Below are 13,059 nucleotides of genomic sequence, written 5' to 3' on the forward strand. Positions count from 1 at the left end.
GGACAAAAAAAGAGCCGTCCACATCAACTCAATTTAAATGTTACTGATGGTGTTTTCATAAAACACATGACAGTGTTATGGCAAGTGACCACAAGGAAGACTGCTTTAACCACTTCAATTTGAATAAGTGGTGAATGCCATGCAGCAATCTGCCTATGGGAGCATCTTTGGGGTCATTCGCAAACCAATGAGTCCACTCGATGAATGAGAGATGGCTCTTTAGTGTCTTCTTTGTGAGGTATCCCTGCAGTCTCCACATCTGGGATTTGAAGGCTGACCAAGACCTGACCAGGTACCTCCAAATCTCTGTCAATTAATGAACATTTCTAGAACATGTAGAACTCAAAGATTATTTTGTTTATCAGTTAAAAAAGGATGCTGGTCCTCTGGCCATTGTGTTTGGTCATATTGAAAAGAGAAAAAGGCATAGCCATAAATACAGTTAATAGGACGGGAGGGGACAGGCTGTTAGCTCCGGTTAGCCCTTTAGCATCGAGCGAGCGGAGCTTCTGTCATTCAAATAACTCGGACATGTTGTATAAAACCTATAACACCCAATTTATTAAAATATCCGGATTTAATCAGGCTCTCTCCCATTAGTACAGTTAATAGGACGGGAAGAGACAGGCTCTGTTAGCCCCGGTTAGCGCGATGCTAAAGAGCAGCTCGACCGGAGCATGCCACCTCAACAGTTGCAAGTTATGGTGCGTTTTAATATCCATCCGTCTCGGAGGTCCGAGGACGTTGCCTAGCGACACGCACAAACACGCCCCTTTTCCTCGGACGGCGATCTCGCCATCTCGGTTGAACTCAGTGGTGACCGAGCGAAATTCCGAGACAGAATTCAAGATGGCTGCGCCCATTGTGACGTGAAGTATGAACTGTTTTCATTGTGCTTGGACCACTTTGGTGGTTTAAATGGTAATTTCAATCACTCGTATTACTGCAATACCTTACTGCGTCCGTATCTCTGCCTATATACACAAATATATTGTATTTGAGGAATTGTTTCAGGAAATTAATCACACAAATATATTGCAATATAGTTAATCATAATGCAGTTAATAGTTTAATATTCGACAAAAATCGACTAAACTATATTTGAAATTATTAATTGCATCCCGTTTAACAATAATGCAATATATTAGCAAAGTTACCTGCAGTAAGTAGCAGCCCACCATTGGCAACTACTACTACAATCAGGTGACAAAATGTATTTTTTAGTGATTTTTATGTTATTTTATATGATTTATTTCCAGAAACAATTCCATGGTAACGTCTCTGCCACCAGTCGGTGAGTGTAACTTGTTGACGGTCCCTAAAACAGGTAGCAGCCAGAACGTAAATGACGTTGTTGCACAGACATCGATGGCGACAACATGTGTTTGTGATTTTCGCGATACGCCGTCCTAAACCGTCCTCAACATACTAAGCCCGTAATGTATTGCACTTATGTTGATGAATCCGATTGGGTGGTAAACCGAATATCCGGCGAATATCAAACCGGAGGCTAACTTGCACCTGTTGAGGTGGCATGCTCCGGTAGAGCTGCTCTTTAGCATCGCGCTAACCGGGGCTAACAGAGCCTGTCTCTTCCCGTCCTATTAACTGTACTTATGGGAGAGAGCCCGATTAAATCTGGATATTTTAATAAATTGGGTGTTATAGGTTTTAAACAACATGTCCGAGTTATTTGAATGACAGAAGCTCCGCTAGCTCGATGCTAAAGTGCTAACCGGAGCTAACAGCCTGTCCCCTCCCGTCCTATTAACTGTATTTATGGCTATGCCTTTTTCTCTTTTCAATATGACCAAACACAATGGCCAGAGGACCAGCATCCTTTTTTAACTAATAAACTAAATAATCTTTGAGTTCTACATGTTCTAGAAATGTTCATTAATTGACAGTCCTAATGTTTATTTTCTTGTCTTCTGATTCTTTATTACAGTATGGAAGTGGAGATTTGGAGGTACCTGGTCAGGTCTTGGTCAGCCTTCAAATCCCAGATGTGGAGACTGCAGGGAAACCTCACAGAGAAGACACTAAAGAGTCATCTCTCATTCATCGAGTGGAGTCATTGGTTTGCGAATGACCACAAAGATGCTCCCATAGGCAGATTGCTGCATGGCATTCACCACTTATTCAAATTGAAGAGGTTGAGGCAGTCTTCCTTGTGGTCACTTGCCGTAACAATGTCATGTGTTTTATGAAAACACCATCAGTAACATTTAAATTGAGTTGATGTGGACGGCTCTTTTTTTGTCCGATTTCTTCAGTGTTCAGTGCCTGTTTGTGAGATATGCATTGTTTGAAAGATAAGCCTTTGATTTTGTTTAATTTTAATATGCCTTTCATCAACAGTGGTTTGGGGTTTTATAACAACAATTAAAGTGCTTAACTACTGGTGAACGATGTTGCAGAACATATATGGTTTGTGTTGATACCATGGAAACAAACTAGGCTTCCTTTTACAGTACAGTTTCAGCTTAATTACTGGGTAAATTGTCGTGTTTTACTTGGTAACGTCGCAGAACGTACATGGTACAAGTTTGTGTTGACTGCATGGAAAAGGGAATAATGTATTACAAATTATATGGTAAGAACCTGGTAATACCATGGAAATAAACGAGGCTTCCTTTTACAGTACAGTTTCAACTTAATTACTGGGTAAATTGTCGTGTTTTACTTGGTAACGTCGCAGAATGTACATGGTACAAGTTTGTGTTGACTGCATGGAAAAGGGAATAATGTGTTACAAATTATATGGTAAGAACCTGGTAATACCATGGAAACAAACGAGGCTTCCTTTTACAGTACAGTTTCAGCTTAAAGCCCATGGTGCAGGTTAACCGGAAGTTTTGATTAATGGGTACATAAAGCACTCAAAATATGTATATAAAGTTAGAAATGTCTCCAAAATGGTGTTAAAGTCCAGTTTTTGTAGTTTTTGGTTAGTAACGGTTATTTTTTACGCAATTTGGCGATGACGTCACGTAAGGTAGACGCATACTAGAACTAGCATTATGGTGGACGGGGATGAGGAAGAGGTAGCAAGACCCACTGTCAACATTTATGATGGCCCACAGCCATATAATTTCAAACCGGTTAGGCGTATGAGGGGAAATGAGGAAATACCGAGAGCCGATGGCCGTCAAAGACAAATAAATGCATGGTCAGAGGAGAATGAGTGGAGAGTTGGTGAAGTGTCCTGGTGAGTTGCTACCATTTAGAAACGCAGCAAGGAGCGCTGGAGCTAGTAGTCTATGAACAGCAGTGCATACAATAACTTATTTCTTTTTACTGTCAGTGAATAGCATCGAATGAAAGTCAACGTTTTCTTTATATCTAGTGACAGTGATTATGTCATTGGCTCAGATAAGTACCCTAAACTTAGTCAGAAGATCCAGAAATAGAAGGCATATTATGCCTTCTATTTCTTCTAAATATGGGCTAGCTTGACAGTCCCACCTGTGAACCCCTAGTGTTTATTCTAAGCTTTTACCTTTCTCCGGTGAAAATGTTGTTTGCAAACGTAGCCGACGCTGAGTAGGCTGGTTATGTCTTCAGTGTGATTATTTTTGATAGTGCTAACTCGTTTTCCTCGGGATTGATTGTCATTGAAACTGTCAGGGTACCGCTTACCGGGAGAGAGCAGTAAGCGTGTCTGTGTCGCTGTGTTTGGCAGGTGTCTGTGTGGGCGGTGTCGTCCCATGGAAACTGTGGTGGAGAGCTTGTGTTGTAGGGAGGTGAGCGCGTTTTGGTCGCTGGTCGAGGAGCTCACCCCGCGGCCAGCAGATATAACGTGCCTAACGCAGCATCCTGGATTTGAGGCATGCTGCCTGAATCCGTTAAAAATAGCATACACACACTTCAGGCAGGATCATGGTCCCCTTCAAGCCAGCACGCACGAGTATGTTCATGGTTTATGTTTACTTTACAAATCTTTTTACACTGAGTCATTTGAACCAACAGTTATAGGTGACAGGAGATGTGTTGCATACACAATAAACATGCATAAGAAACAGGCTTAAAATGACGTTTCCAACCTACTTACAGAGTTTTAAACTTAAGAATCTTTCCTACTTATCCCTAGGCAATACCGGTACACTGCGTACAGGCAAGCTATACGCTGGGCTTATGGCGTTTTAGGGAGGAGTATAAGGAAGCCTCTACCCTCTTGTGTGGTTTCAACCATCAGACAGCAATTCCAGAATGATGACCAGACGTATCAGGGCTTTCAATGGCCTTGTTTGGATGAAAATGAATAAAAATAATAGTTATGCTTATTCTGTTGTGATCATTCAATTGCCCTTAAAATGTTATAAAGTACACAGAACACATGCATTTTGGATAAAAAAAAGTTGATTGGCATTGCTTGTAATGGTTACTGAACAAAGACACAGGTTGGAATTAAATCTATATAAAAAAATGGTTAGGCACAAAACATACAAGGAACACTGATGAAGGGCTAGACCCGCAATGTTTAATTCTAATTCTAATTAATTCTGCAATAGTGTAGTCATACCCGGGGGTCAGTTGATGGTTCTCTTTCTCTCACACACACACACACGCACACTATTTCATGCATGCATACATGCAGTGATACATGCAAAAGCACATCAAGCAGACACAGTGAGCCCAGACAACACCGCACACAGAGGTTGACAAGGCACAGGTAAAATGATTACCAAATTATTTTGAATTATATACAAAGAAATTTCATGCAAATAATAACAACTAAATCATTGGACTTGTCCGTGGAAAAAAATAATAATGTGAAATTAGGTTTTCTTGAAGCGTGACTGCCGGGCTAGGTAGAGGCTGATGGCCTCCTCCTTAGGAATCTGTTCGAAGGATTTGGCGATGGGGGCGGGTGCATCGGAGGACAAATTGGCGCCAACTTCTCGAAGAACCGCGGGTGAATTGGCGTAGCTCTCCCGAAGGGCCTTCATTAATGATGTTGCATAACCTGCAGACATAATAATAATAATAATAATATTACTTTATAAAGATCATTGTCACTGATCACTCGTGCGCCATCTCAAAATATGATAGAACTGCCTGACACTGCTTACCGTATGAGGCTGCCTCTTTGATGGGACGCACCACATGGGCACCTTTTCTGAAGCGCGGATACCGCACGCAGTACTTCTCCGTCCCGTCACTTCTCCGTGCTGTCTCGCGATTGGCATTGTGATTATAATGCAGCGCCGCTAAGAGAAGCCTACAAAATAACACATTTGAGAAAACCTTTGAAACTTGGTGTATGACAAAATACTACAATAGGCACGTTAATAGGTACTATTATTACTATAAAAGGCATAATAATTGGCAGTGTTATTCCATTGGATAGCACTGACCTGCTATACATCCCAAGGTATGAAAACCCTGTGTGCTTGGGCGCGAAGTGCAAGATGAGGGAGTGGTAAGCCTCAAGGGAGAAGGTCTGGTGCTGTGGAGACAGCTGACGGACATCTTTCAGCAAGGCAGCCCTCATCATTATGTTCTCCAACTTGACTGCTGCCAATGAGCCTGAAAAGACCAAGACAGGTAGGCAGGGAGGCAGACAGACACACAGGCGGAAAACGTACAAATAGACATTAGACAGGAAGATGGATACAGACAGAATTCCTTTTTGAAATGGAAACACATGAAATTGTCCTGCATATGAATTATAGCAAACATAAACAGTAAACAGAATGTTATGAGATTGCCAGGGAATGAAAAAACAATTTCATCACAAAGGTCACATGTCAAAGCATCCAGACAATTACTCAAAGACAGCAAATAAAACAAAACTATGTAGAGCGTGCATAATACCAGTACTGTACCTGGGTCCAGCCACTCTTTGTTGCGCTGATCTCCGTCTAGAGGGCCATGGGCACAACTGGAGAAGGCAGGGGTGTCATGGTCATGGATGTCCTGGATGTGGTTCACTAAACTTCTCCATTTGGCCTCCATGACCGCTGGGTTGCCATCTGGGGTTGAGGCTGCAGTCCAATAGAGGTGATTCACTATAGCTGGCCTCCACAACTGTAGTTGGTCACACTCTTTGGATGCTGCATCCAATGCCTTCCCCAGACCTGTTTTAGAACAAATGGTATTAATTGATATGCACTAACAAAAACTGCTTCAAGGTTCCAACAATGGATACATACTTTTGGCAATGTGCCACACGTCAAAATAATGCTGTGTCCCTTCAGGGATCAGCTCCTCTCTCACCCATTTGGCAACCTAAGGAGAAAAAAACCACTAACATCCAGCTTCAGTGCAATTCAGATATTTACATTCTATACTGCATTTTTATTGTAAATACCTGGCGATGTCGGTCCGTGATCAGCGTTGCCAAATGCAGGTCGTTTCCCCTCAGCAGGCCAACACTGCGCTTGAGCCCTTCAAGCTCACACCATGAGCTGTTGGGGACCTCTGAGCTCTGCAACATGACATAACAGTGTAAGTGTAGAATGTTGGTGGTGTTGAAGGAGGCGTTAATGAACCGAAGCGTTGCTGGTCCAGGCATTATGATACACTACTCTAGTTAGGCAATACACAATAAAGCTCGATGCATGGTTGTAGTGGAAAGATGTTATATTAAGATACAATCCTTTTACCAAATTGCAGAGTTCATTTCTTTGTCTAATAACATCAGGTTTACCTGAACAAGCTGAACATCCACCACCTTGTTCACTCTGTCCTCTATCAGAGAGTATGACCCATACTTTGCGCAGTGCCCAGGAGAATCTGACCTGGAATTAATTACAATTTATGTTTCAAGTTTTTAAAACCATGGTCTGTAAAGACAATCCACCATGTCAACTGCAAATGCCAACTAAAGCCACCCTACATGATAACAAATAACAAAATCAAAACGTGGAACTGGTCTAGCTCTCACACTGGTTTACCTGCAGTCACCAGCAAGAACTAGCCCGCCATCCATTGCCCGTAGGTCACTAGAATTCTTGGCTTGATCATTCTGCCAGGCCTGAACGATTACAGGGATGGTGTAGCGGCGCTGATGGCGAAAGAAACTGCTGGCACTGATGCACTGCAGGCCAAACAGGGTCAACATTCTTAGTGTCTGTGTGGCCAAACATCCAGTAAAATGAATGGCCCCACTTAACAGGAGGTTGCAGGTTGGCATGTTCCTGTGGAGCATTGGCTGGTTTTGCCAGAAACGGTGGTAGCCACATGATGCACAGACCTTGATATGTAATAAAATAAAATAAAACATTGTAATCAACAGTATATCAGGATTCAATATAGAGTAAGTACTGTACATTACTGGTCAAAGGTTTCATATTTTCAATGAAACACACATGACCAATACAGTATAACACTCAAATATGATGGCATCACAAAACAGCAGACTTAAGCCAGCCTGGTACATACATTGTAAATTAACTGGCAAGACAGTCAGAGCTATCAGATTGTAATTAGATATTCAGATTTTCTAATCAGATGGCCACGTAAACAAAACTGCATGAACAAAACTGTCCCTGCTTGATCTTAACAAAAGTTCCTTCCTGCTGCACGATGCTACTATCCGACCTCTCACAACAGGCCGGACAGATGGCAAAAAGGCCCATCAGCTCCTCTTGGCAAACAATGAATTTGTCAATGCAACTACAACAACAAAAAATGAGGGGGAGGGGGGCGGTGTCATTCAAACTAACAAAGCATTGAGCATTCAATATGGTCTATGTTGGTTTTCGATTATCTCACTTGTGGTGGGGGTCACACGTGTAAGGTGGCTCCTCATCAAACAATTCCTCCTCATCCATCGGCTCTTCGGGCACCCACGACAAGTCACTGATGACAGTGGCATTATCATCATCATCGTCGTCAACTGTCTGTTCAGGACTAGCGAGGGGAGTGGAGGTTTGTGGGCTGATTGAAGTCTGTGTGCCCACGCTAACCATCTTGGGCTTCAGGTTAACCTGCACAGCTGTGGCAGAGGCAGTAAACATACCCAAACATATGACAATCATGGCAAATCTAAGCGGCTATGTTTTGGTGTAGGCTATGTATTCATTTCATCAATGTGTATGGAAATGTCGTACTTGCAATGTTTTAGACATAATATCTACCCCTTAAAATACCAAAGATTTACCGTGAGACCATCGGGGGGGCTTCAAATAACATTGTGTCCCAGCGTCAGAAGTGGAGGAGGGCAAGGGCTGATCCCCAGTATCGACACTCTCCACAGTGTCTACACTGGCCACGGTCTCCTGCTGTGAGGCGTCTGTCAACATCTTGCGAAAACAAATATAAAAAAGTATATTAGTATAAAGTATAGTATATATAAGTATATAAAAAAGAAATCACGGTCACGGTCAAATACAGTATATGTGAAAGAGAACCGTAGCAGTCTAGCACTAACACAAAACGCAAACACACTTGTGAAAGCCGCTTGATGATGACGATCACTGATCCAAACACTAGCCATGAAGCTTTCATGACGATATGGACATTTACTTCAGGGCAATTTTGTTTTGGCTCATATTCGTGAATCACGAAATATGCTCTTCTAATGTCAGACTGATCATGCTTGTAGAGGAGGCTGTGTCAAAGGGAACACGGTATGCAAAATACACAGAGCTAGCTAACGCGCAGCTTGTAATTAGCAGCTATAGCATGATGCTTACCGTGGCAATCTCTCGCTTGCGGCAGACGGTGTCTCTCGACCTCGGGACAGGGCAGGCAGAGTGGTTTGCATGCACAGACGGCACGGCGGTAGGAATTAACTTCGCCGTCCTCTTACTCTTTAAACCAAGTGAGACCATCTTGGCATCCCCTGAGTGGTAATCCTCCTCCTTGAAATGCGCGCTGCATATTCTGGAGTACGCGGTAACAGAGCTAGCTGAAAAATCTGCCCGCCTAAACTTGACAAATTGCACCCAGCTTCGGAGAATCCCTTTGTCCTTGGGGAAGCAATGGACTAGGGATCGACCGATACCGATTTTTTAGGGCCGATACGATACCGATATTTTTTCATCAGCCTTAGCCGATACGCCGATACCGATTTGCTTGAGCCGATTATTATTTTTTTTTTAAAGGAACATTTATTGAACTTCAATATAAAAAACAATATTTAACAAATAGTAAAAACAGGTGAAGTAGAACAAGTAAGAACAAGTAGATGAACAATATTTAACAAATATTAAAAACAGGTGAGGTAGAACAAGTAAAAAAAAAAAGAAAAAAAAAAAGAAAAAAAAAAAATAATAAAAAATAACGGCGAAAATCAGCCGCGTATCGGCCGATACGATACACGTAAAAACTGCGAATATCGGCCGATAATATCGGCCGACCGATATATCGGTCGATCCCTACAATGGACCCTATGTCCACTTTTGCTGGAGTTGTTGCACCCGCCACAAATACAGTAGAAAACCATGTTATCTACTTATATATCTACTCTCTCTCTCTCCCTCTCTCTCTCTCTCTCTTTCTCTCTCTCTCTCTCTCTCTATATATATATATGTTATGCTATGCTATGCTATCCCTCACTATCTATCTATGTTATGTTATGCTATGCTATCCCTCACTATCTATCGATGTTATGCTATTCTATCTATCTATCGATGTTATGCTATTCTATCTATCTATCTATATATATCTAGGCTATCTCTATTTATGTATTTACTTATATAATCTGACACTGTCACTCTCTCACTAGCGGCTTCGGCTGTCGTCCAAAAGCGGAGTACCTTACGTGACGTCATGCAATGCATTGTGGGAGAAATAAGAATCATCGCTAACCTGTGGCTAATAACCACTAATATATCACCTACTTTTCCTAATATTTATATTTTGTGATACCCTACAACATCAAATACAATGGATAATTGTTTAAATGTTTATTACCAACTAGAAAATTGCCAGAAAAGAAGAAAATAGAAACCTGCACCATGCCCTTTAATTACTGGGTAAATTGTCGTGTTTTACTTGGTAACGTCGCAGAACGTACATGGTACAAGTTTATGTTGACTGCATGGAAAAGGGAATAATGTCTTACAAATTATATGGTAAGAACCTGGTAATACCATGGAAATAAACGAGGCTTCCTTTTACAGTACAGTTTCAGCTTAATTACTGGGTAAATTGGTGTGTTTTACTTGGTAACGTCGCAGAACGTACATGGTACAAGTTTGTCTTGACTGCATGGATAATGGAATGTATCTATTATAAATTATATGGTAAGAACCTGGTAATACCATGGAAACAAACGGCTTTGTACCCAGTATTTAAGAAGATGTACCATAACACTAGAGGAAAACTGTTCCTGCAGAGGTTGTTACCAGGTAAGTAATTCCATAGTGGTAAATCGAATAAACCCTTTCTAAATGGGTGCAGCTACGAATAATAACTAAGAAAAAGTATTTTATTGGAAAGCACTATGCTAATTTCTAGATAGTACATCATTAAACTTGGGCTGTTAACAACATAAACCTTGGATAATAGGTGTTTATAAGAATTGGTTGCCTAATTTCCTAGGAAGTACACAATATCTGAGTTATTACCAACCTAAAACAGTTACAACTACACGCTACTTAGTTGAGTTGATGGGTAATAGTGGAGGTTTTACTTAGTACTTCAACTGTAATTCCTCTGTATTTACCTTCTTATTACCAGTGGTAATTACACAGTAATACACTATAATTTACCGGATAATTCCTCTGTATTTACCTTCTTATTACCAGTGGTAATTACCCAGTAATACACTATGATTTATCATGTATTTGCCGGGTAACTACCTCTGTATTTACCTTCTTATTACCAGTGGTAATTACCCAGTAATACACTATGATTTACCATGTATGTACCGGGTAAATACCTAGTAATTAGGGGACTGTAAAAGGAAGGGTTACCAAATCGTTTTATATATTACAAACCCACCATTATATTTAATATATCATTTCAGGATAGTTCACTATTCCGATATACTGCATGACATTTTAAAAGCATTGAAAAATGCATACCACTGCCATAGTCCTCCCATGGCCATATTGCGCCAGTGCTCTGTCCAGCCAAAGAGTGGTCAACCAAGGCCACATCAATCCTTTTGGAGAGGTCTGCAACAAGACTGTTGTATTTCTCAATCTCCTGGAGAAGGCGCTTTTTGTCTGCCGTCAACTTTCTTCGGAGACGATGGCGAAGCTTGTTGCTGTCTAGATTGTTTAGGAGAAACTGAATATGCAGACACAAAAACTTTGTATAGGTTATATTAAAAACAATATAGATACATTGTTAGATATACCGGATAACTCAAGAAAAAGCCTACATACCATTCTGACGGTAGAGGGTTTGTTTCTGCTGCTTTAGACCCAGATGGAGACCCTCAATGGACTGCTGGAGAACGTGCAGACCCGTTACTGGGGTCTCTGTAGATATCCGTTAGGGTGAAATTAAGCTCAGTGTACTGTATTCTATACAATGCAACTGAGATTTCTAGATTTTTGCAGCACTAATGCTTCACTGATTGTGTATTATTTTGATTACCTTTTGAACACAAATGTCTGTAAGGAAACTGCAAAAAGGCATGTATATTGTTCTGTCCTCACCGCTCTCTGCCCATTCCTTGACTTCAGCAATCCACTGTACAGCCATTGCATTTGAGCACTGCAGGTCCTTCTGCAGTTGTGACAGCCTCTCTGCCTCTTCTTCTGCCCTTTTAGATGTCTAAAATATTTACAATAATTACAATAGGAACTCAGTCTGCCTAACAACTGGCACAAAAACATACATGAATATGAAACATACCTTCACATATCTTGTGGAGAGGGCCTTGTGTAGCGTCTCTGCTTTGTGATGGTTCCAACCCATTGCATGCACAGTGAGCATGTCCACACGTGCTGGAATAAGGAGAATTACATTATGGTCTGCAATCTATGAGCAATATTAGATGATAGCATAAACTCAGACCAAAGTGACTTACCTGCTTTTGACATGTACTTTGTTGTCAGGGCACAACGGGAGAGGTAGCCGTTTATTTGCTTCACCTCCTCACCGGCAGTTGTGCCTGCTCCCTTCTGGTTCCGACCACTCCATTTTATCTGTTGCAAGGATGGGTGGATTTGGGGTTCATGAGAGCCAATGAAGCAGTTGGAAAACGTGGACAAATATTATGGAAAAGGAATTCAGCTTAAAGCTGTCCATTCCTATAGTAACACATGGCGTATTCATTTGAAAATAACAGATAACAGACATACCTCACACTTGGTAGCATGAGCTCTTGCATGCATGATGCTCAGGAAGGGCTTCATTTCTGTGAGGCTCTTGAGAGCTGGAATGACTGAAGTAACTTTTTGTAGGTATGGCCAGTATTTGCATGCCACATCCATAGCAAAAAACTGAGCCTTGCTTGGGAGAAGCTCCTTTTGGAGATGCATAGGATACGCAAATATCTCTCCTCGGTACATGTTAAGGGCTTTTAAAAGGATGCCATGCCGACACACCGCAACCTCAACGCCTTCCTCATCCACCTAGAGGTCTCCCTTGCTGCTGCCCATTGAGAGTCTCCACATGTGCCTCTCCCCTTTATCTGTGAATATAGTGCATACACATATTGTTAATGTAATTCACGACAAAAGAGTAGGGAGTATGGAATACTTCTAGAAGTCCAGGAAATGCAATGATTCCTTTAGTAACAGAACTATTTGAGTGTTTAAACTTGGCTTAAACTTACATTCTTCACCGCCATCTGTATTGTGTTGACAAAATCAGACACCTCACTGTCTTTGGCTAGAAATAGCCCATCAAAAAAGGGAGTGTCATTAGATCTAGGGGAAAAATATATAACATCCATTACCTACTCTTGTTGTCACTTACAGTCACGACTCAATTACCAAAGAGAACTTAAAGTGCACCTTCCAGTATGGCCAAAGCGATAAAGCTTCCTGTTGCCATCTGCTGACACTGCTACCATTTCAGGTGTGCAGGCAGGGCAGGTGTAAGGGGTATCACAGCAGAGCTGGTCTTTCTCAAAGGAGGCGTATGCAAACTCAAGAAAGCTCCTCTGCAGGGCATCCCCGTTGATCTGTCCAGACTAGAAAGTAT

The 13,059-nt window shown here is 41.5% G+C and overlaps 2 protein-coding genes and 1 long non-coding RNA gene across 4 annotated transcripts; 1 reads left to right on the forward strand and 2 right to left on the reverse strand.

Moving 5' to 3' along the window:
- Window positions 1–3,911: 3,911 nt before the first annotated feature.
- LOC132459218 (uncharacterized) lies at window positions 3,912–8,252 on the reverse strand. The gene is made up of 10 exons (XM_060053621.1): window positions 8,111–8,252; window positions 7,723–7,945; window positions 6,903–7,201; window positions 6,656–6,746; window positions 6,317–6,433; window positions 6,159–6,234; window positions 5,832–6,083; window positions 5,361–5,532; window positions 5,076–5,224; window positions 3,912–4,969 (listed from the first exon to the last, which is right to left on the reverse strand). The coding sequence occupies exons 3-10, from the start codon at window positions 7,154–7,156 to the stop codon at window positions 4,782–4,784; spliced, it is 1,299 nt and encodes a 432-aa protein (XP_059909604.1). The 5' UTR covers window positions 7,157–7,201; window positions 7,723–7,945; window positions 8,111–8,252; the 3' UTR covers window positions 3,912–4,781.
- LOC132459219 (uncharacterized) lies at window positions 8,124–8,851 on the forward strand. Its single transcript, XR_009526147.1, has 2 exons — window positions 8,124–8,233; window positions 8,628–8,851. It is a non-coding gene; the product is annotated as an uncharacterized LOC132459219 (long non-coding RNA).
- Window positions 8,852–10,878: 2,027 nt separating this feature from the next.
- Window positions 10,879–13,059, reverse strand: LOC132459223 (uncharacterized). Of its 2 annotated transcripts, XM_060053623.1 has the most exons (8): window positions 12,870–13,059; window positions 12,689–12,782; window positions 12,213–12,544; window positions 11,939–12,056; window positions 11,764–11,855; window positions 11,565–11,682; window positions 11,289–11,384; window positions 10,879–11,171 (listed from the first exon to the last, which is right to left on the reverse strand). In XM_060053623.1, the coding sequence occupies exons 3-8, from the start codon at window positions 12,420–12,422 to the stop codon at window positions 10,921–10,923; spliced, it is 885 nt and encodes a 294-aa protein (XP_059909606.1). In that variant the 5' UTR covers window positions 12,423–12,544; window positions 12,689–12,782; window positions 12,870–13,059; the 3' UTR covers window positions 10,879–10,920. The 2 variants fall into 2 exon arrangements, with proteins under 2 accessions (XP_059909606.1, XP_059909607.1); XM_060053624.1 differs by lacking the exon at window positions 10,879–11,171 and having other exon boundaries at window positions 11,178–11,384.

The sequence above is a fragment of the Gadus macrocephalus genome, chromosome 6 (genome assembly GCF_031168955.1).
Source record: "Gadus macrocephalus chromosome 6, ASM3116895v1".
Classification (NCBI taxonomy): Eukaryota; Metazoa; Chordata; class Actinopteri; order Gadiformes; family Gadidae; genus Gadus; species Gadus macrocephalus.

Excerpts from the sequence above, each read along its gene's own strand:
- LOC132459218 (XM_060053621.1), bottom strand. The coding sequence starts at position 7,156 with ATGCTCCACAGGAACATGCCAACCTGCAACCTCCTGTTAAGTGGGGCC. Across the intron at positions 6,434-6,655 it reads TGGATGTTCAGCTTGTTCAG|AGCTCAGAGGTCCCCAACAG; the intron begins GTAAACCTGATG and ends GTCATGTTGCAG. Across the intron at positions 5,533-5,831 it reads CAAAGAGTGGCTGGACCCAG|GCTCATTGGCAGCAGTCAAG; the intron begins GTACAGTACTGG and ends TGGTCTTTTCAG.
- LOC132459223 (XM_060053623.1), bottom strand. The coding sequence starts at position 12,422 with ATGTACCGAGGAGAGATATTTGCGTATCCTATGCATCTCCAAAAGGAG. Across the intron at positions 12,057-12,212 it reads CTCATGCTACCAAGTGTGAG|ATAAAATGGAGTGGTCGGAA; the intron begins GTATGTCTGTTA and ends TCCTTGCAACAG. Across the intron at positions 11,172-11,288 it reads AACCCTCTACCGTCAGAATG|ACAGCAACAAGCTTCGCCAT; the intron begins GTATGTAGGCTT and ends TAAACAATCTAG.